This window comes from Anomaloglossus baeobatrachus, chromosome 1 (genome assembly GCF_048569485.1).
Source record: "Anomaloglossus baeobatrachus isolate aAnoBae1 chromosome 1, aAnoBae1.hap1, whole genome shotgun sequence".
NCBI lineage: Eukaryota > Metazoa > Chordata > Amphibia > Anura > Aromobatidae > Anomaloglossus > Anomaloglossus baeobatrachus.
Genome location: NC_134353.1, coordinates 413,361,620 through 413,385,844, shown reverse-complemented (window position 1 = coordinate 413,385,844; position 24,225 = coordinate 413,361,620). Strand labels below are relative to the sequence as shown.

General features: G+C 44.1%; 1 protein-coding gene across 1 annotated transcript in view; it reads left to right on the top strand.

Moving 5' to 3' along the window:
- ISYNA1 (inositol-3-phosphate synthase 1) overlaps nt 1-24,225 on the top strand; it is a 49,293-nt gene that overhangs the window by 4,798 nt on the left and 20,270 nt on the right. Inside the window, exons 3-7 of the mRNA XM_075337852.1 lie at nt 12,260-12,421; nt 13,773-13,902; nt 14,231-14,424; nt 17,862-18,011; nt 19,107-19,322. Coding sequence (XP_075193967.1) covers nt 12,260-12,421; nt 13,773-13,902; nt 14,231-14,424; nt 17,862-18,011; nt 19,107-19,322 — 852 coding nt within the window. The remainder of the gene's footprint in view (nt 1-12,259; nt 12,422-13,772; nt 13,903-14,230; nt 14,425-17,861; nt 18,012-19,106; nt 19,323-24,225) is intronic.

The following is a 24,225-nucleotide window of genomic DNA, read 5'->3' as shown; positions in this document are numbered from 1 at the left end:
CCAATAACCACTGCTGCTTGTTTCTGGAAAACACCCATGGAGTCACTATAACTGTAGATAAATTCCCAGAGGGGTGTAATTTCCAAAATAGGTCACTTGAGGGGGGATTCTACTCTTCTGGCACTTAGAATAGTTTGCGAACTCCATATACAGAGCCCATATTATCATTTGTTCTCTAAGGGTAAATGCCCATGATCAGGACTCACTACGTCCTGTACACGGCGGGTCCTGACCTGCGGGACATCGAGTCTCCTCCGCAGGAGAACGCAGGAGACCACAGCTGACTGTGCTCACGATCAGGGTTCGGTGCGCTGCGGTCTTTCGCTTATGTCCTCCCTACAGAGAACGCATGCAATTCCGCAGCAAACAATTGACATGCTGCGGGTCAGTGTTTGCTGAGGAAAAAACAAGCATAGTGGGCACAGGATTTCTAGAAATCCATCCACTATGATTGTACTGTACAACGCAGCATTTTGGACGCAGCAAAAACACGCTACATCCAAAACCCTGCAAACACTCATCATGGGCACGCACCCTAAAAGTTAAATTGCACAGTATTGCTTAGCCACATGGAGTGCTGTCACATGTGGGATATTGCCACATTCAGCAGAAAGTGTGACACATTTTGGTGCCATTTTTTCCCCATTTTTTGTGTAAAATGTATAATCTGGGGCTAAACAATCTTTTTGTGTTAAAAATGTAATTATTTTTTCTTCAGTTCCCAATGGTATAAAATTCTGTGACAGACCTGTGGTGTCAATATGATCACTGCACCCCTAGATAAAATCAGAGAGGTGTAGTTTGTAGAATGGAGGTTCTACTGTTCTGGTACCTCAGGGACTTTTTCTGTGGATCATGGCAACCGCAAACAATAACACTAAAATCTGCACTATAATATGGCACGCCTTCCCTTCTGAGCTTTCCACTGCACCTGAAAAATATTTCCTAATTACATGTAGGGTTTTAGTGCAATCAGGTGAAATGGTCCTCACAGTTTGTTGTGCAATTTTTTCCATTAGCCATTATAAAAATTAAAAACTTCATTATAGTGTTAAAAATGTAATTATTCATTCTTCCCCACTCAAATTCTGTGAGGCACATGGAGTGTCAAAATGATCACTGCACCCCCTAGTTTAATTCAATGGGAGGTGTAGTTTGTAACATAGGCTCACATATGGGGGGAGGAAGTTCTGCTGATCTGCACCTCAGGGGCTCTGCCAATGTGACATATCAACCTCAAACCATTCCAGCAATATCTGAACTCCAATATGGTGCTTCTTCTCTACTTAGCCTATTTCTCCTGAATACACTGATACCCCATATGTAGTTGAAAACTACTTCTGAGGCACAGTGCAAAGCTAACGATTGTAACATTCATTTTCTCCTACTACCTGTTTTGCAATTTAAAAACATGGGGCAACATTTTAGTGGAAATAATTGTAATTTTCCATTTACTTTGCCCAATATTATTCCTGTCTGTGATTAGGCTGTGGGTTAATAATGCTCACTGCATCCCTAGATAAGTTCCTCAAGAGGCGCAGTTTCAAAAATAGGGTCACTTGTGGTCGGTTTCTGCTGTTTTGGCATGTCAGGGGCTCTTCAATTGTGACATGGCATCCGCAATCTATTCCAGACACTTTTGCGCTTTAGAATTCAATTGGCGCTCCTTCCCTTCCAAGCCCTGCCATGCGCTCAAAAAGTAGTAAAATGTGTTGTGTAAATGCTCTTGTGTTCATCAACACCCCATATTTGATGGGAAACTAACCATTTTCTTCTGTTAACCTTGTGAAACTGAAGAATTTGGGGCTGACGAATGTATTTTTTCATTTTCACGATTCATCGTTATAAAATTCTGCAACCCACCTGTGGGTTCAAGGTGCTCACCACACCTGTAAAGAAATTCCTTGAGGACTGAAGTTTCTAAAATGGGGTCAGTTGTGTTTTTTTTTAAGGCACATCAAGGGTTCTGCTAGCATCACATTGCGCTTGCTATCTACTTCAGGCAATTTTGCGTTCCAAAAGTTAAATGATGCTCCTTTCCTTCCGTTTCTTGCCGTGTGCCCAAACAGTAGTTTTCCACCATATTTGGGGTATTGGCAAACTCAGAAAAAATTGCTCCACAAATTAGATGGTCCATTCTCAAAATCATTTAGAATATTTTGAAGCATTTCAAACTTATTACCACATAACGTGACACTTGTCAGAATTTAAAAAATTGGCCTGGTCAAGAAGGTAAAAACAGGCTCGGGGTGAAGGGGTTAAAGCACACACAGATTTCAAACTAGGTGTTTTAGGCTACATGCGCACGCTGCTTCTTTTTCGTGTTCACAAACTGCAGCCAAAACTGCAGCCAAAACTGCACCTTGTCAGAGAGAGCCTGGAAATGTCACAAAAAATGTAGGTGCTTTTTTGGTGCCTTTTTGCTGCTTTTTTGGTGCGTTTTTGGCTGCAGTTTTGTCAACAATTGTTTCATGTATTTTTCAGTTCAAACAAGCCCATAAAGCTTGTTGAATTGAAAAAAAAAAATTAGAAATAAATAAATAATTAAAAAAAACGGCGTGAGGTCCCCCCCAATTTTAATGCCAGCCAGATAAAGCCATACGGCTGAAGGCTGGTATTCTCACGATGGGGAGCTCCACGTTATGGGGAGCCCCCCACCCTAACAATATCAGTCAGCAGCCGCCCAGAATGGCCGCATCCATTAGATGCGACAGTTCTGGGACTGTACCCGGCTCTTCCCGATTTGCCCTGGTGCGTTGGCAAATCGGGGTAATAAGGAGTTATTGGCAGCCCATAGCTGCCAATAAGTCCTAGATTAATCATGTCAGGCGTCTATGAGACACCCTCCATGATTAATCTGTAAATTACACTAAATAAACACACACACATGAAAAAATCCTTTATTAGAAATAAAAAACACAAACACATTCCCTCATTACCAATTTATTAACCCCGACAAAGCCCTCCATGTCCGGCGTAATCCAGCATGCTCCAACGTCGCATCCAGCTCTGCTGCATGGAGGTGACCGGAGAAGCAGCAGACACCGCCGCTCCTGTCACCTCCATGCATCTAATGAAGGCAGCCGCGCGATCAGCTGAGCTGTCACCGAGATTACCCGCGGCCACCGCTGAATCCAGTGGTGGAGCCGGCAGGCAGGAGCGTGGAGCCGGCAGGCAGGAGCGTGGAGTCGGCAGGCAGGAGCGTGGAGGACGGGACTTTCAGCGGCGGCGGTGGCAGTGAGAGGGGTCCATCATCTCCTCTGTGCGGGGACAGCGGTACTTCAGGGAACACGGGGAGGACGGGACTATCAGCGGCGGCAGCAGCGAGAGGGAAAAATCAATGTTTTCAGCTGCCAATGTCCATCCCCCTCTCACTGCCGCTGCTGATAGTCCCCGTCCTCCACATCATCTCCCCTGGGGACAGCGGTACTTCGGGGAACACGTGGAGGACGGGACGGGACCACTTGCCTGACCTCACTTCCTGACAAATCACCTGCGTTTTTGCTAGCAAAAACGCAGGTAAAAGGCAGGTAAAATGCACCACTTGTGATTAGCATGCATTTTTCCTGCGTTTTTCATGCCCTCATTGATTTCAATGGGTGACAAATGTTGACAAAAACGCAGGAAAGAATGAACATGCTGCATTTTTTTTGTCACAAACTTTTGACAAAAAAAACGCTGACAAATAAACTGCAATGTGCACATGACAAATCTGACTTCTCATAGACTTTGCTGGGAAGTCAGATGTCAGAAAGTTCTGCTGACAAAACTGCAGCCAAAAAAGCAGCAAAAAAGCAGCAAAAAAAGCAGCGTGCGCATGTAGCCTAACTCCTGATCCTTTCTTTTTCTTGACAAGTGATGTCAGGGGAAAGTTGGAACACCCTCATACACATTAGCAATTTAGTTGCTCTAGATGAATGTCTGCTCAACCTCCCGAATTCATCTAGTGTGTGTGTGATTGTACTTCAAGCTTTTGTGTTCCGCTATTTAAAATGTATGATACTTCTGAAATTTAACAGACTAGACTCTACTCTAGCCTCTATTGTTGTCCATCACCAGTCGGTATGAGGCCACTGTAATGACTACACTTTAGCTTCACCAGTGGAAGAAGTAAACATGATAATGCTAGACATACTTTCATAAATAAAATATCACTTCTATCACAGCATCACTGAACTTGTCTCACATTTCATTTGCTCATTGGATACATTTAGTGGACAAGCATTCTAGATGACAGAGGAAGGAAACATCAGCGTAGCATTTGATATCCCCTTTAAATGTGTGTTGAAATGGCAAGATATAAAATTTACTAATAAACGTCAATTATCATGGTGCTCTAATCTGATCACACCAGTTCCAGTCCTCACAGCTCTTGCTTGTGCTCCAAATTCTGTCATGGTGGCTGAATAAACAGAGCAGAGGATACAATAAAGCCTGATGCTTAAAGTGCTAAGCAGATTTTTTTTTTCTTTTACGTCTTTTGGGGTAAGTCTGAAAGGCCAATGTGAGATCGATGGGCAGCCATAGTCATCCGCATAAACCGGCAGGCAATACAAGTTTATTAGTAAAATGATTATTTGGAAGAGCTAGGCCATATGAGAAGGGGTTACATTACTGATGGAAAACTTCTTTAAGGCTATGTGCGCACGTCGCGTAAAAACATGCAGTTACGCTGCGCTTTGTAGCGCAGTGTAACTGCATGCGTCCTGCGTCCCCTGCACAGTCTATGGAGACTGTGCAGGGGCCGTGCGCACGTGGCGTCTCAGAGCGCAGCGCTTCGGCTACTGCCGAAGCGCTGCGCAAAAAGAAGTGACATGTCACTTCTTTCCTGCGCTTTGCCGGCAGCTCCTGCTCTGTCTATGGCAGGAGCTGCAGGCAGAGCGCATGGAATCGGCGCTCACTACGGACATTTCTGCAGCGATCTAAAGCGCACATGTGCTCTTCAGATCGCTGCAGAAATTTCTGCAGGGCTTGTACGCAACGTGCGCACATAGCCTAAGGGTTTTCTCAAATTGTCATTCTCCTGAAGAACAATCATGAGACAGACGGCATGGCTGATCCACTGGTCTGAGCTCTGTGCGCTCCTCAGTTCTGCACGCAGAGGCTTTGAAGCTGGCTAGATACAGTAGTCCAGTATAGCATAATAAACCGCTTCCATTCATGCGATCCTTGCCTAGGAAACCAGCCATGGCAGGAGTGACTGGTAACCTAGCTAACAATCTGTAAACTAGAAAATTAAAAACTCACTTTTTAGCAATTCACTCCATTCAGAAAAATAAAGTTGCACTGTTGGTTGTGGAGAAATCTGCTGAGTTTTGGGATGCCAGTTAATAATTAAGAGATCCTGGATCTTTAAAAGGGGATTTATTACAAATAGTTAGGTTATTTACAATGACATGTATCAAGGAAACCTAAGTTAAAGCATACAATGAAAGGGAAAAGGTAATAGCAGAGACTGGTAGAAGATAGTAAGTGGCAGGGCTGTGGAGTCGGTAAGGCCGTGCTTACATCAGCGGTATTTAGCCGCAAAACCCGATCCGGCACAAATGCACTTCACTTCAATGCATTTCCTATGGACTTGCGGCCAGATCCGATCATATGTGGTTGCATGCGTCATACACAAACGCATATGACCGGATATCTTTCCACGAGTCCATAGGAACTGCTTTGAAGTGAAACACTTTTGTGCCAGATACGGTTTTGCGGCAAAATACCGCTAGTGTGAGAGCAGCCTAAGCCAAACCTCCGACTCCAACTCTGACTCCTCATTTTCCCTGACTCTGACTCCCTCATACAGTTAAAACCAGACGTTTCCCTCCACTCTCTATAAAGACAGATATGCATGTTGTTCTCACTATCTGAGATGAAATTAGTATTTGGTACCATTGCTGATGAAATGTATGTAAACTTGAGTTTGCATAAAATAATAAAAATGCCTTAAAACATTCTCTCTCATTATTCTGGCATTTGGTAAATATGAAATCAAAATAAACCTTTCTCGTTTTAGGTCAATTAGGAACAAAAAATGATTTCTGTCAGATAGTGAGAAAAACATGCAGATGTGTCTTTTTAGTGCATGAAAACCTCTGGTTTCAACTGTACATGACTCATGTTTGTGGTACATTTACTGTAGTAAATGGTAACATCACTACTTGAATCTGTGCTGCTCTTCAGCTACATTATATATCTCAACTAAAAGCCTAGATTCTTTGATCAGGAATAGAACAGAGATTTATAGGACATTTCATAATTTTCCCAAATTCTTAAGAAAAAATATTTATCACATACTGCATTGATCCGCTGTACCCAATTTCTTATATGTTTTAGGAGTTGGTCCATTTTATACCGACTCCAACTCCACCAAAATGGACACCGACTCCACAGCCTTAGTAAGTGGGGAGACATAATCAAACTAGTTAGCCTGTGACTGAAATAAAGGTAGCATACCAATCATGGCCCATATAGTGGCCATCCCTGTAACTGTGACCTGATTGGATGGTTCTGAGTTCTCCAGGAACATGCACATAGCTGCTGATGTTGATGCTCTCCTGAAGGCGGTTCTCGCAGGTCCAGATCCAGAATGGGTTAGAAGATCAAGAGTCTTGACAAACATAGGTGCAATGGTTTTCATCTTGCTGTGGATGTCGCCTTGGTATATAGGAAAGGTCTTCAAATCTTCACAGCCCAAATGGAGTGTAAACCTGTCCTCAGGCCTTTTGATATCATGTCCATTTCAAGGACAATGCCTTATCTTCCACCACAGTGGTTATGTACAGATGTAGATTACAGGCCACAGGCAAGATGATCAATTCACATGTAGATGCACTCTTTACTCCATCAATAGAACCAAGGGCCAGTACACCATCTATATATATAATTGCCTTATTCTGTCTGTCTGTCTGTCTGTCATGCTCCGAAATTGTGTCCTTACGGTGACACAAAGCTGATTGGCCGCTGGGCTCGCCATGGCCCCGCCCCCCCACACGGATTGGCCTCTCTCCCCGGCTCTCTGCAGGCCCCGCCCCCCTCACGCAATGCACGCTCGCTCTGGCCCAACTGACACGGAGCCGCGACTCCCAGGTGAGTACACACACACACATCAGATCACACTCACTCTCACACTCACTCTCACACACACCTCACACATCACAACATGCTGGGATATCTCTTGCTTCTACACCGGCTCCGTCAGGATCCCGGCAGCGCCAGACATAACCTTGCGATGCTGGGATCTTCACGGAGGCCGTGAAAGCTGGTAACCATTATAAACATCGGGTAACTAAGGTCCCTTAGTTACCCGATGTGTATCATAGTTACCAGTGTACACCGGCTCACACTCACACACACATCACACACACATCACATCGCATCCACACATCAAGGTCCTGCAGCGGCGGAAAATACAGACACATAACAGCACACACACATAACAGCACACACATACACACAAATCAGATCACACTCACACACACCTCACACATCACATCGCATCCACATACTCACAACATCCTGGGATATCGCTTGCTTCTCGGCCTCGATACTGTGCTGTTGTGAGCTTCCAGGACCTGCGGGAGGATCACATGGCCAGAAGCATGTGATACCTCCGGATGTTGTGAGTATAAGCGCGTATGTGCGATATCGTCAGTGTCTGTGTCTGTGAGTGGATGCGATCGGGTGTGTGTGAGTGGATGCGATCGGGTGTGTGTGAGTGGATGCGATCGGGTGTGTGTGAGTGGATGCGATCGGGTGTGTGAGTGTCGGCAGAGGAGCACGGCGTGCTGGAGGAGGCTGGGAGCAGAGAGGCTGATCATGGGGAAGGCTGGGAGGAGAGAGGCTGATGCTGGGGGAGGCTGGGAGGGGGGGGCTGGGACGAGGGAGGCTGATGCTGGTGGAGGCTGATGCTTGGGGAGGCTGATGCTGGGGGAGGCTGGAAGGAGAGAGGCTAATGCTGGTGGAGGCTAATGCTGGTGGAGGCTGATGCTTGGGGAGGCTGATTCTGGGGGAGACTGGGAGGGGAAGGCTGATGCTGAGGGAGGCTGGGAGGAAGGAGGCTGGGAGGAGAGAGGATGATCCTGGGGAAGGCTGGGAACGGGAGGCTGATGCTGAGGGAGGCTGGAAGGAGAGAGGCTGATGCTGGGGGAGGCTGGAAGGAGAGAGGCTGATGCTGGTGGAGGCTGATGCTTGGGGAGGCTGATGCTGGGGGAGACTGGGAGCGGAAGGCTGATGCTGAGGGAGGCTGGGAGGGGGAGGCTGGGAGGAAGGAGGCTGGGAGGAGAGAGGCTGATCCTGGGGAAGGCTGGGAAGGGGAGGCTGATGCTGGGGGAGGCTGGAAGGAGAGAGGCTGATGCATGGGGAGGCTGATGCTGGGGGAGACTGGGAGCGGAAGGCTGATGCTGAGGGAGGCTGGGAGGGGGAGGCTGGGAGGAAGGAGGCTGGGAGGAGAGAGGCTGATCCTGGGGAAGGCTGGGAAGGGGAGGCTGATGCTGAGGGAAGCTGGAAGGAGAGAGGCTGATGCTGGGGGAGGCTGGAAGGAGAGAGGCTGAGGCTGGGAGGAGAGAGGCTGATGCTGGGGAAGGCTGATGCTGAGGGAGGCTGGGAGGGGAAAGCTGATGCTGGGGAAGGCTGGGAGGACGGAGGCTGGGAGGAGAGAGGCTGATCCTGGGGAAGGCTGGGAGAGGGAGGCTGATGCTGGAGGAGGCTGGAAGGAGAGAGGCTGATGCTGGCGGAGGCTGATGCTGGGGGAGGCTGGAAGGAGAGAGGCTGATGCTGGTGGAGGCTGATGCTTGGGGAGGCTGGGAGAGGCAGGCTGATGCTGAGGGAGGCTGGGAGGAGGGAGGCTGGGAGAGGTAGGCTGAGAGAAGAGAGGCTGATGCACACACACACACACACACACACACACACGCGCGCACTGCACAACACACCACACACACACACTGGGAACCACAAACAACTGCCCTACACAGACACCCACACATACAGACAACGCTGCACACACACAACACCCAACACACAAACACCGCGGCACACACAAATATACGCACATACCGCACAACACACACATTGCACAAAACATACCTCCCCCCAAAACACACCACACACACACAAACCGCGCAACACACACACACAATGCTACAGACACACAGCGCTCCACAAACAACGCAACACACGCAACACACATACAACACCGCTCTCACCCCCGCCACACCCAGACAACACCCAGAACATGTACAGCGCCTACACAAACACTTGGTAACTACACACAACAACATCTATATATATATATAACAAAAATCATACATGAACTACACAATACGTAAATTCTAGAATACCCGATGCGTAGAATCGGGCCACCTTCTAGTAGAACATATAATTGCCTTCCTGCCTCACAGGTACACAACCCCCCACACAGGGCATGGTTTTCTCTTTGATGTAGGACTTTTGGGTTCTGGTAGTATTTAGAGTTCTTGGATCCAATTGTGAGTTCAGTGATTCGTTTTACATTTCTTGTCCATGTTGGCTTCCAACGGCTTGTTTTTAAAAGCACTTTACAATTTTAACCCCTTACAAACATGAGATAACCTGATTAATCTACACATGGGAGATCAGCTCTACTAAGCAGCATCCACAAAGCAATGGAAGAGGTTGTTTTGTTGTGCCCTGTATATTACTTATATATGGCTGTTTCCAGTGCACATTTCAGCTGTTTGATGGTGGCATCCCTACCAATTTCATATTGATGACCTATTCTATTTATAGGTCATCAATTCTTAAGACTCAGACAAACCTTTTAAGTGTAGGAGAACTCTGAGCAGTTATTATCAATAGTGCTACCAAACTATTCATATTGGATGACAATTCTTAATTGGGGGAGGGACTGTACATGCAAAGTGGCATCCTCCCTTTTTGAGCATACTACTTTCTGTCTGGCAATGAGTGCTTTATTTCACTACAGGGCAAAGTGGTAATTGGGGCGGCGTGGTGGCTCTGTGGTTAGCACTGCAGTCTTGCAGCATTGGGGTCCTGGGTTCAAATCCCACCATGGACATCATCTGCAAGTATGTTCTCCCTCTGTATGCGTGGGTTTCCTCCCACTCTCCAAAGACATACTTATAGGGACTTTAGATTGTGAGCCCCAATGGGGCCAGTGTTGCCAATGTATGTAAAGAGCTGTAGAATTAATAGCGCTATATAAGTGACTAAAAATTATTATTAATAATACGGGTGCCTGGGACCTACGTGACATAACAAAAAGAATATAGCCGCACCCTAAAATGCTATAATATGTAACCATTGAATATATGAAATTAGAATGGCATTACTGTTATTGAAACTATGTTAAAAAGTGAGGTATACGACGTTAGAGTCCCAATTTAATGGGTACGCCTTGTCGTTGGCAGTTGGGCTTTAATGGATTGGCCAATTTGTGCACTCAGTACTTACCATAATTTTGTAACATAGTTTCTATAGCAGGAATGCAGTTTCAATTTCATATATTTGATGTTTACATATTTTAGCATTTCAGAATGCAGCTATATTCTTTCTGTGAGAATGACTAATTTATTTAGCTTGCACCTGTTCACACTTGTCTCATTCTTGGGCGGTCTCTTTAGTCAGAAGAAAGTATACTACAAATATTTAAAAAGCCCCAATCTGATGGTGGTGCTGGTCAGTTTTTTTTATAATAGCTGGATCCCTCCTGACTACAGGATGGTCAGAAGGATGGGGCACATTACTATAGGATGGGCATATTACTACATTATATGTGCGGTGGATGTGAGGTGATTGTGCTGTCACAGATGAGAGAAGCAGGATTACTGCTCTGTATTTCTAATGCAGGAGCGATCGGTGCTGGGGCAGAATTCTCACAGCCAATGAGTGTGCCGAGGGCTGGGCTGGACAGTGAGGTTGGGCGGAGGTTAGGGAACCAAGGAAAAGAAAAAGTCATGTTTATTTATTCTCTGCAGACACTTTGGTTGAGATGCAGGTAAAGTGATAATTCAAGAGGAACAAAAGTCAGAAACAAAAAAAAAATGTAGGGGTGTTTTATATAACACTTAGCACACAAATTGGCCTAGTCATGAGAGCCCAACAAATAAAAAAGTTGTCCGACATACACTCCAAAAATTTGTTAAGCTAATCTGTGCTGTATTATCTCATATTTTAATAACATAAAATATGAAACCATTGAAAATCTGAAATTGGAATTTCATTACTGCTATAGAAACTAGCAGTTCAGAGTGCAGCTATATTCTTTTTGTTAGATTGACTAGTTTGTTTTAGCTTGCACCTGTTGACACTTGTCTCATTCTTGGAGTTTTTGGTCAGAGTTTTGATACTATGTGATGTATAAACAGAGCCTCACATGTGCCATTCAGTAACCAATGAACACCTCCTTACTAGAGAACAAAATGCTTATTGGCTGCAGTTTGTATTAACCAATGAGTGTTTTTCTCTGTTGTAAGAGAAATGGTGCCTGCATTAGTGCTCATTGTAGTCTGGCAATCATCTGATACAGTACCCCTCCACAATCGGCTGTGACACTTTTCATTATGACTCGGGCCATAAGTGGAGGCAGAGTGGGCAGCATGCAGGCTGGGGTTATGATCTGTAAAGCTTTATGTTTCCATCTTGTTCTAGTGATGTGCAATACAGGGTAATATTGTGGTACCATGTTAGCCAGGAAAATCAATTGAAATACTATGTCCCAAGAATGACAAAAATATTTTAGGAGTGATACCTTTATAGGCTAACCAGAAAAATCATATTAGCGAGCTTTCAGAGCACACAGGCTCCTTCTTTGGTCTCAGTAATCCATTTGTAATTTGCCTGAAGAAGGAGCCTTTGTGTTCTGAAAGCTCGCTAATATAATTTTTCTGGTTAGCCTATAAACGTATCACTCCTAAAATACTTTTGTCATTCTTGGGACATAGTATTTCAATTCATCTTGTTCTAGAAAATGCTACAGGTCATCCTTTGATAGCAGCACACTTACCATTGGGATTTGAGATAGCTATATTGTACATTCATGCTCATTTTGTAGTTTAAATATATAAACTGAAAGGTACATGTATGCAGTTTCTGTCGTTACTCGATGCAAGTGTTGGATGGTCCAATTGTCTCTGACCGTAAATTACTTTGGTTTAATGGAACAATGGCGTCTGATCTACAGAGCTCTTTTTATGTCCATACATGCTCCATGTTTCTTCTGCAGACCACTGTTACATATCCATGTCATAAATACATAACATCTTGTCCACAGGTCAAACCATGTTCAACCCAATTCACTTTCAGGACAGAAAGAAAAGTTCCCAAACTTGGAGTTATGTTGGTTGGCTGGGGTGGAAATAATGGGACCACAGTTACCGCAGCAGTATTAGCCAATCAAATGGGGCTATCATGGATGACCAAGACCGGAAAGAAGGTACTCTATGACGGTGATGGAAATATTTAATTTTACTGCCCAAAATTGGAACACGTCTGATGCTGTAATTTCACCAAACATAAAGGCTTCTATGTGTGTAATTAAGCATGGCCCGCAAGTAATGTAATATAATAGACGCAAAGTCACTTTTCTCTAAGGCCCCTTTCACACATCAGTTTTTTGCCATCAGTCACAATCCGTCAAATTTTAAAAAAAACAAACAAAGCAAAAACGGATCCGGCGACTGGATCTGTTTTTTTCTCATCGACTTGTATTAGCAATGGATGACCTTACGTTTCGTATGTTTACTGTGGCAGTTGTCTCTGTCCAACGGACAAAGTTTTTTGTGTACGTCTACCAAACGACGGATCCGTCGCTGTCCGTTTTTTCGAGTGGAAGCCTATGGGCGCAGGATCCGACATAATCCGTCAAATGACGGAATCCGACGACGGATTCGTTTTTTTTTAACTGATCATGCTCCAATTTATTATTTAGCGCCCAGCTTGTAGGATCCGTCGCATCAGTTTAGCCACAATCTGCAACGGATCCGTCGAGAAAACGAATTGTGATTGATGGCAAAAAACTGATGTGTGAAAGGGGCCTTAGGCTGCTTTCACTCATCAGTTTTTTGCCATCAGGCACAATCCGGCAAAAACTAAAAAAAACGGATCCAGCGTCTGTTGCCTCCGGATCCGTTTTTTCCCAATAGACTTTCATTAGGACCGGATTGTTCCGGATGGCCTTGCGTTTTATCCGTTTTTTGCCAGATCTGGCAAAATTTACTTGTCTGGCGGCCGAATGAAACGTTGAAGTGAACGTTTTTGTGTCCGGCAAAAAAAATGGATCCGGCGCCGTATGGCGTGTTTTATAATGGAAGCCTATGGACGCCGGATCCTAATGCAGCAAAAAAACGGATCCGGCAGCCGGATCCTTTATTTTGAACTGAGCCTGCTCAGAATCACACCGGTCAAAAAACTGAAGCAACTGATGGAAAAAACTGATGCAACTGATCCGTCTTTTCGCCGGATCCGTCACATCAGTTTTTTCACCGGATCATTCCTGATGGCAAAAAACTGATGTGTGAAAGCAGCCTTATTTGTTACCCTGCTCACAGCAATGATGTGTCATTGGTTTATGGCAAAAATGCATGTAGGCACATAGAGATTAAAGTGAAAACTGCAGTAGTCATGAAAGACATTGTACTGTGCTTTCCTGTGTTGGTGATAAGAAGGCTTTGTAAAACTTTATTACTTTCTGTGCAGGCGGTGGAGGGAAGGGTTATTGAGTGCATGGAAATTAGGTGAAAGTTTATCTAGATGATCCGATTTCACTTGTATGCATGCTTTTCTAGGTTGCCAACTATTATGGTTCATTGTTCCAGTCGTCCACAGTCTGTTTGGGGACTGGACCTGATGGAGATGTATCCATTCCTTTTCGGGACCTTCTTCCCATGGTACATCCTAATGATATTATCTTTGATGGTAAGTTGTTGTCAGTCATACACAAAACTCCAAATCAGATTAAAGTGTCTTTCTGAAAGATGCAATTTTGAAACTGTAAGAAGTGACCAAATTGTTGCTTTTGACAACACCGACACGTCTTCATCCCCAGCAATGAGACATTTATGGTATATTCAGATGACATGACTGACATATCGCCGAGGGGAATACACATTTCTGGCCAAGCAGATACATGTTCACCAAAAGAGATACTAAGAAAACTGAAGATTTCAGCCACACATTTATTTCTAATACAGATTTTTTTTAATGTGATGATTATATAATTGTTTATTTATTTGGAATAATATAGGTTGGGATATTTCTTCTTTAAATCTGGGTGATGCTATGAAGAGAGCAGAGGTTTTAGACTGGCAACTCCAGGAACAATTGAGACCTCACATGGAAAAGATGCAGCCACGACCTTCAATTTATATACCTGAGTTTATTGCAGCCAATCAAGAAGACAGAGCAGACCATGTTATCTATGGCACCAAAGCTGAACAGGTAAAATGCCCTGCTTGTCTGGAATCATGTACAGAGCACAATGACAACTAGTAAGGATAACAAACAAAAAAGCAGTTGTCAAATATCCAAAACAGCAAGTGCACGCAGTCTGTGACCCATAAGCTCCAAATAGTTGGAAGATAAATCCTTTATTCCATTGTACATCTTTTTGCCTGTAGCCACTGCAAAAGTCACTGACGCTTCTTTTCTGAGAATTGCCTCTCAGTTGGATCATTCTGGTTGCCTGTAGCCATTTCAGAAGTATCTGGGGCCTCATTTATGAATATTGCCTCACAGCAAGATCACTTTGGTTGTAATAGCATTGAAGCTGCTGAGGTAAAGTGAAAGCTGAGCTCCAATTGGTTGCTATGTACAAGTAGAACAGTATGACTGTGGGGCAATTTTTAGAAATGAGATCTGAGATTCTTCAGCACACACATTTTCTGATATACTATATATATATATATATATATATATATATATATATATATATATATATATATATATATATATATATATATATAGTATAAGATAGTAGTAGTACCCAGCATTGCTCAGGATAGCTACTATCCTGAGCAATGCCGGGTACTAAGTGTCTCTCTCACTCTGCTTCTCTCCCACTCTATCACTCTCCCTCTCTGACTGTCTCCCTCTCTGTCTGTCTCTCTTCCTCGCTGTCTGCCTCTCCCTCTCTCTCTGTGTGTCTGACTCAGTGTCTGTGTCTCTGTGTATCTGTCTAAGTGTGTGCTTCTGTCTCTGTGTGTCTCTGTGTGTGTATGTCTGAGTGTGTCTTTTTGTGTCTCTGTCTCTGCATGTCTCTCTCTGTGTGTCTGTCTCTACCGATATCATATTACCTCACACATAAGCTGTCTTATACTAAGAATGTCCTTTGTTGCCTATAGCAACCAATCAGACCTCCTATTCATGACCAGTAGCTTCAAGCTCCTTTCACTTTACAGTTATTCATCAAAACACCTGCTTACATTAAAGAGTTTGGTTAATTTTCCCCTCAAAACATAGTCTTGACATTCCCCGAGTCAAATGAGACATCTGTGAAAAAATTTGTGATTGTAAATGCGACGGTGTGGATTCCTTTAGCGGACATGCATACATACATACACACAGACATATAAAGCTGAGTGTATGTATTCGGAATACATGGTACCACTGTATATCTAACATAACTTGGTTTATGAGCACACTCCTGGAACCAATTACTTGTATAGCACAGCAAATTTTCCCATAGGAAATAATTGAAACTCAGACAATTCATTTCACAGCACACACACACACACACACACACACACACACACAGACACCCCCCCCCCCCCCACACACACACACACACACACACACACACACACACACACTAGCAATGTCCCATCCTGGTCCGATATTGTGCCATCCTTCACATACACACAAAAAACAAAAACATTATTCTCACCCTGTCCTCTGTTCCCTCGGCTATCCCCCCGCGCGCTTCTTGCGGTCTGCAGGCTTGTGGCACCCGGTAACGATCACGGCCGTGCAGGAACTGTCGCTGTGTCAGCGCTTCAGCAGCTGACGTCATACACTGCTTGCCTCTGATTGGCCAGCGCGCTGCCTTTGGGAATACAGTAGCTGTGCACAGCGCCAGCAAAACCTTAAGCTGAAATGAAGCAAACAAGGCAGCAGCAGCCCCTGCATCGGCTGCAATCATTACCAAATCCACTTGCCTGCAGGCCAGGAGAAGCAGCCAGAGCGGGTCAGAGTGCGGTGAAAGTACAAAACCGGAAGTGTCTGTGGTGAGTATTTGCTCGTCTTGCAAAGTATTGCTCGTAAACCAAGTTACAAATTTGTGATAAGCTTTGCTCGTCTTGCAAAATGCTCGTAAACTGGGTTACTCGTAATCCGATGTGCCACTGTATATGCACTTATTAGATCTCTGATCAGTGTGAGGTGATTACTAAGCGTCATAATACTAAGGACTTTTTTTAAAAAATGCTGCTCAAAAAAACGACCATTTATTTGGCAAGTTAATCTAAAAGCTATGAAAGCAGAATTGTCGCAAACAAGACAAGACAAGGGAGATAATGAGAGTTCCGGCTTAAAAGGAAATGGATGAGGTAGGCTGAAACATCTGAACAAGGGGAACGTCGTGTTCAGGAGAATCTGAAGAGACATTCTGAATCAAAGGTAGCTAAACTGAACAACGGGAATGTCGTCTTCAGGAGAATTGGAAGAGACAGGCTTAATCAAGGGATGCAAAACCATCTGAACACTGGGAACGTCATCTGCAGGAGAAACTGATGAGACAGGCTGAATAAGGGATGCGGAAACATCTGAACAACAGGAACATCGTCTTCAAGAGAAACGGATGAGAAAGGCTGAATAAGGAATGCGGAAACATCTGAACAACAGGAACGCCGTCTTCAGAAGAAATGGGTGAGACAGGCTGAATCAAAGCATGCAGAAACATCTGAACTAAAGAATGAATGTCATCAAAATGACCGCATATGACATATGCAACTTATGCAAAGACGTAGGCAGGACTACAGGTAACATCTGAAAATTGTAATAGGCAAAATGGACCTGAAGGTAAAATGAAAAACGTTTACCAAAAAGAACTAAAATAGACAGATGTGTATCTCAAGGCAATCTTATTCCTTGGCCCGTTAACCACTAATAGGTTACACTGGTAGGAGAGGGGAGGACTTGCATTATGCTGTCCCCTTCTTAATTTTCTAATGTGTTAGTGTTTAACCTGGCTAAGCACGATTAACGATTGTTTACTGAGATAGTTACAAAAGGGAGAATATTAAGTTATCTTCTCCCTGTGGCCATTCTCTTACAGTCATTGGGACAGCGCAGCGAGCCGTTAACGTCATTGCTCACTATACAGTGAGCGTGCTGTAGTCACTCCCTCAACACTTACATGGTACAGGGCAGACTGCCATTCTGTGTATGTACAGCATGAGAGCAGAGCAGACTGCCAATCAGTGTTTCGGGTAGTGATTACAGTGTAATCCAGGTATAGTGAACAGTGACTGTAATTATTCTCTGCACTGCCCAATGACTGGAAACCAGTGGCTGCAGGGAGAATATAAATTTGTTTTCTAACTTTAGCCTCTGCTCCAGTAAACCAGCTAAAAATAATTTAAATGTAATTACCTGCATATAGAAGGTTAATCTGGAGGTAAAAGACATGATAGGTTCCTTTTATGGTGTATATAAACCAGACCTTCCAGGAGTTTACTTTATTGGTTGCTGTATAAATCATTACCATGAAATTACACAGCTACTGTATTTGGTGGGGATACTTCACCCATCTTCTTTTCCCTGAGGGTTGGATAATTTTAGAAGACTCACTAACCAAGGTGGGTTTCCTCACATTTTTTATTCCATTTTCTTTTCAATTATTTATCAATATTTGTACTTTTTCTCACTTTCATATTTAGGTCCAGAAGATTCGTGAAGACATCCAAGAGTTTAAGAGAACCAGTGGAGTGGACAAGGTTATTGTTTTGTGGACTGCGAATACCGAAAGGTTCTGTGATGTGATCCCCGGGGTTAATGATACTGCTGATAACTTGTTGAAGGCCATTGAGGTGAGTGCCTTGCCAGCCTTGTAGGTAAAACTGTGATAAGCAGATGAAACAGTGATATTATTATTATTTATTATTGTTTATTTATAGAGCACCATTAATTCCATGGTGCTGTACATGAGGGGGTTACATACAGAATACATATACAAGTTACAATAGACAGACTGGTACAGAGGGAAGAGGGCCCTGCCCTTGCGGGCTTACATCCTAAAGGATTTTGGGGAGGAGACAGTAGGTGGGGTGTAGGTGGGGCGGCAGCTCCGCACGGTGGTGGGGCGGCAGCTCCGCACGGTGGTGGGGCGGCAGCTCCGCACGGTGGTGGGGCGGCAGCTCCGCACGGTGGTGGGGCGGTGGCGTCATTGTAGATTATAGGCATTTCTGAACAGATGAGTTTTCAGAGTCCGTTTGAAGTTTGCAAGTGTAGTAGATAGTCTGATGTGATATCTGTTATAAGTAGTAGTGGAGCTACTTGAGATGATAATTTATTTCTCCTTAATCCAGTGCACTTTAGGGGGAATAGCTTCTGCTTCTGTCAGCTAGCCTGCCTGTGACATGCTGTATTTTCTGCTCTGTAGTTGTGAATGGGAAATACCTCTTATGTACGTGGGTGGGGAGAACACATGTAAGCAGATTAGTTCCTCCCCATCACCATGTAATGCTCACGTACCTGGTTGGTTCAGAGAGATGACGCAACTCATGTTGCTGTCTGCATTTCCTTCCTAAGGGTCAGATTTCATCAGCAGTGGTGCTCTCGCCACAGACCTCTGGACTGCTCACACAATCATGTGCTTGACACGTCATTTCAGTGACTTGCACAGGAAAATGTGTGTAATCTACAGGGTTTTACAGAACACCAGGTTGATAAGGATTATATAAGTAACACAAGTCTACAGCTGAACTTTCCCCTCTACCAGTTAGTAACTACTCGGTACCTTACCTAACCACGCACTAAAGTCCCTGTTATGTACAGTAGTAATATTAGTGTGTCATATCACATCATGAAATGGATCAATGCTTCCCAATCAGTGATTTTTTGGCACTTTCTTGCCAGCCTTTTGCCAATGTTTATTTCTGGTTTGTTTTTTTTCACTTGCACAGCTTGAACTTGAAGTCTCCCCTTCCACAATGTTTGCCGTGGCCAGCATTTTAGAAGGTTGTGCCTACATCAATGGATCTCCTCAAAACACGTTTGTTCCCGGGGCAATTGAACTGGCTGTGAGGAACTCTGTCTTCATTGGTGGAGATGACTTTAAGTCTGGGCAGACCAAGATTAAGTCTGTTCTTGTGGATTTTCTTGTCAGTGCTGGATTGAAGGTAAATATATGCTCCAAAATACAAAGTGTTTGGGCACCTTTTTGCCTTTTTTTTTAAATAAGACTTTTTAAAAAGAGGCATTCTATTACATTCTTTTTACCCCCAAAAGTCCCACTATGTCTTACTTTCGGGGTATGTCTTATATTGGAAAAAAATCCCACAGCAATCGCAGCAAGTCTCCATGCAATGTACCGTATGGGGACTTGCCGCGATTGCTGCACAAGAGGGCACTGAGGCTGCGTGTTTTTGTATGTTGTCCGTGGTCCTGATGGACTACGGACAACATTACTGCAACATTTCTCGGTGGCCGAGCGTTCGGCTGAGCGCCCGACCGCCGGCATGTGACAGCTCTCAGCTGAGCGCTCGGCCGCCGGCATGTCAAGGCGCTCAGCTGGGCGCTCGGCCGGTACTGCAAAGAAGAAAAAAAAATAAATATAGTAAACGGAAACCGTTATTTATTTGTCTTACTTTCGGGGTACGTCTTACATTAGCTGACCCCCCCCAAAACCCCCACTACGTCTTACTATCGGGGGTGTCTTACTATCGGGGAAACACGGTATGTAGAAGGAGACTGCCAGCCATTACTGGGAGAGATACAACTGAGGCCTCGTTTCCACTTGCACATAGCTTCTGATGTGAGAGCATCGGAAGTGATATGCTAATGATCTTCTGCTATGAGTGTCAGCCAAGGGTCATACAACTGTGATCCGATGTTGCAATTGGATCACAGCTGCGGAGAAGAGGGAGGGAGCACTTTCTCCCCATCTCCTCCGCTGCCTGTCTCTTCATATATCGCACTGCGGTCAGATAACATGTGAGTGCAGGGTGATGATTCACACGCACCTATAGACTTGTGTAGGTGCGTGTGGCAGCGAGTCTCGGTTCAAACATAGCATGCTGCGATTCGTTTCTCATGCTGATATGGCATGAGAAATCATCACAGATGGACACTGCACTTGCACCAGTGCAAAACTATAGGGCAATCTGATGTTTTATCGGATTTTGTGCAAAACGCAAGTGGAATCGGGCCTAAAATATAGAATCTGACCAAAGCAGATTTGCTAGTACTCTGTCCTCTAGAAGAAAGCTGTCTCTGACTTATAGAGTAGCTACATCCAGGAGCTGTCACTACAATGTCCTATCGTATAATGATCCTTGCAACATGGCCTAGAAGCCAGCTTAGAGGGCAGACATTGGGAATTGGCCATCATTTCATAGTATTGGGAATGTTGGAATATTTTTGACATTTTAGTGTGAATGAGAACCTATCTGGGATTAAATATTTATCAGTCATGTATTTAGATCCCCCCCATGACTGCCTTGACTTCTCCACAACTGTGCAACAACATACACAAAGGCTATGTTCACATTGAGGTTTTTTTTTGAGTTTTTGGAGCAGAGACAAAGTTGCCATCAAAAACTCTTGGAGAACTCTTCCAGTTCATTAATATGGGAAAGCCACTCTGCTTCTCATATGAGGAGCTTTTTGAACAGTTGGAAAGAAGGAAGTGGCTATTACTTCTTAGAAGAAAGAAAGTAGAGTTGAGCGAGTACCTAACTATTCGTACTCGCTGTACTCATAACGAGTTCTGTTTAATACCTGTGTATTCATTGCGTGTGCAGTGCAAGTCAATGGGGAAAAACTCGCAATGTAACGAATACCCTCAATGCCGGAATTTTCTCGCTCAACTCTAAGGCCATGGACGCACGTTGCGTTTTTTTCATGCGTTTCCGCAGCGTTTTGAGCTGCAGCGTTTTAATGCAAAATTGCATGCTTTTTGATTTCCAGGCAAAGTCTATGGAAAATAGGGCTTTCTTGTGTGCACAATGCTTTTATAAATGCAGCGTTTTTGATGTAAAAAATTTCGCAAATCTCTGCGTTTGGCAAAAACAATTGACATGTTGCTTCTTCATTTTGGCAGCGTTTTGCTAACATTGAAGTCAATGAGAATCATCAAAACGCATCCTAAAAAATTTTTCTAGCGTTTTACATGGTTTTTTGATGCATAATGCATGCTTTTTTTGACAAAATCAAAGCATGCGTTTTTGGCATTATAGTGAGGTCATGAGGTTTCCATTTGCCTTCACATCCATTCCGATTTTAATAAATGAGTCAAACAATACTTTTACTTTATTTTGTACATAATTATTATATCACAATAATCATTTTCGGTAAATTATCATTTTAGTGTTTGATTTAAAGTTTATTAATTTAATTTTTTCCTTTTTTTCCTACTGTTTAAATGTTCAAACTTTATTTAGTTGTGTATTTGTATTGAAAACGCATCTCAATTTAAGCACTGAAAATGCATGTAAAACGCGGCAAAAATGCTATGAAAACGCTCGCGTATTTCCTGCGTTTATGTGGTCAAAACCAAATTTGACAATGTCAAATTCTGCCAGAGGATGCGTTCATTTCTGCAAGTAACTGAACACAACGTGCGCACATGGCCTAAAAGAAAGCTCTCCAAATGAAGCAAATGAACCTAATCTAAACCTCTTCCAGAGAAGAAAAATATGCTTCCAAACATTCCCCAAAGTTGGAGAGTTTGCTGACGAGGTTTCTGTTTGTTTTCATGGTTTAAAAAAATCACAAGTTTTCAATGTGTGAACATGAACCAAAGAAGAAAAACCGAACAATATGGTCACTTCATATATCTTTATTAATGTAAAAATACACAAAATAAAATAAATATTAAAAGACACAAAGCTGTGAACTGGAAAAACGGCGTCAAAAACCTGCATATCATGTAATAACAATATTAATTAATCATAATTTCTCAGACAAGTACAATAGGACACAGGGTAGTATATGGGAATTCAGAGGCTATATGTGCGTAAAAAATGATAATTAAGACGTAGAAAATTATGTATATATATATATATATAAGTATTGAATAAAGTGTCAAGTGCTAGGGGGTTATAGCAGCAATAATATCACAGTGAAACCATCATCAGCAAAATTTGCAAGATATTTACAGTTTATACTCAAAAAACGTTACAGCTGCTGACACCCTATAAACATATTGTGCATGAATTCCACAAATGCTAAGCCAATGGCCTAAAAAAGCAGGTGAAATATAGGAGGAGGAGGGCGGCTCAGATAGTAATGGCCAGAGGAGAAAAAGGTATACTTAAGTCTGTATAACATTAAGCAAGTGTCAGAATCGGCACAGTGAAAGTCAATAGAAATATTAAGCACAGATATAAAGCTCTAATATAATTACCAATGGCCACGGAGCACAACCACCTCCTGTTATGCGACGCCTGCCCCGACGCGCGCACGTTTCGTAGCGACTTCCTCAGTATTTAATCCGAATGGTCCCATTGATCCAATATCCCCACGTTTTGGTTATATATTATTGAGCTTATATCTATAACATATTGTGAACATAAATGTGGTACGGATTCTATTCTTCTAATTTTGGTGTTTAATGTGTGAACATGGCCTACGGGTTTGTGCACGAATGCCATGATTCATCAGTAGTCTTGAAAAATGTGCACACAAAAAATGGCAACCGATAACATTGGTCAATATGGTGCACGTTGTCAGAACTCTTTTTTATTACGCTAGCACAAAAGCTTGCATATTTTGGAAGATGACAAAAAAATTGCGCCAAGATATCTAGGTACCGTATTTTTCGGACTATAAGACGCACTGGACTATAAGACGCACCCTTGTTTTAGAGGAGGAAAAAATAGAAAAAAAATAAAATTAAAGTAAAAGAATGTGGTCATGACACACTGTTATTTTACTGCTGACAGTGTTACTGAGGTAATAATATCCCCAAATTCTGTCCTCATATCCCCCATTCTGGGTACCTTCCAGGTATATATGTCCCCCTTCGTGGAATATGTATGTTCCCCATCATTATATGTGTGATCCTCCAATCTGGTGTGTGTGTGTGTGTGTGTGTATATATAGTTATATTGTGTGTGTGTGTATAGTTATATACTGTGTGTGTGTGTGTATATATAGTTATATAGTGTGTGTGTGTGTGTGTGTGTGTATGTCGCGGGCGGGGAGGAGGGTGTCAGCACACTACGCTCACCCCTTCTGCTCGGGTCCGGCGGCTGCTGCTCAGTGGTGGCTCGAGCCGTGGGCCGGATCCCGGGGGTCTCTCGAGCGGCACTCCTCGCCCGTGAGTGAAAGGGGGTTGTTGGGTGTGGGGATTGTTTATTGTCCGTGACGCCACCCACGGTTGTGGTGATTTCACCACCGCTGCTCGATATGGGGATCCCGGGGATGGTAATGCGGAGCAGCCAGGTGTTGTGTTGCCCCTCCGTGGGTAGGGGTTGGTGATCCCGGGGCCCGGTGATGAGATGGGAGATGCAGGGCCTGGTGGGCGCAGGGACGCGGGGGCAGCGCTGTGCCTTGCGGCACTGTGGTACTCACTCAGCCTGAGACGTTGACACAGTTTTTACGGTAAACCAAACGGCTGGTAAGACGGTCCCACGGACGGCTGCACTTGCTCTCCCGGTAGGTGACGGTGATGTCCCTTTTCCTAGCACCTTTGTGTACTTGTTGGTTGCGATGGGTCCCCACCGGTAACCCGCTCCCCGGCTTCAAGCTGGACCGGGGGAGCTCTACTCTTTGCCCGCAGGCGCTGGCCCTAAGAAACTGGTGCCTTGGCGGTGGCGGTGTCTCTCTTACACTGGCTGGGCTGTTGCCTTCAATCGGGACTTGGTTGTTGGGGGATCTACGTCCCCTTCACTGACGGATTCGGCAAATTATGGCGACTCCAAGCCTTGCCGGGGTCCGAGAGGCCCCTGCCCTGGTGCTGACTGTCCTTCGGAACACTGCTCCAGACCGCCGGGCACACAGCCTACGGGGTCCTTCCAGGAACTTCCAAACGGTCCCCCTCCAGACAGTCACCGCCGTTGCTGACCTTGCTGACCTGTC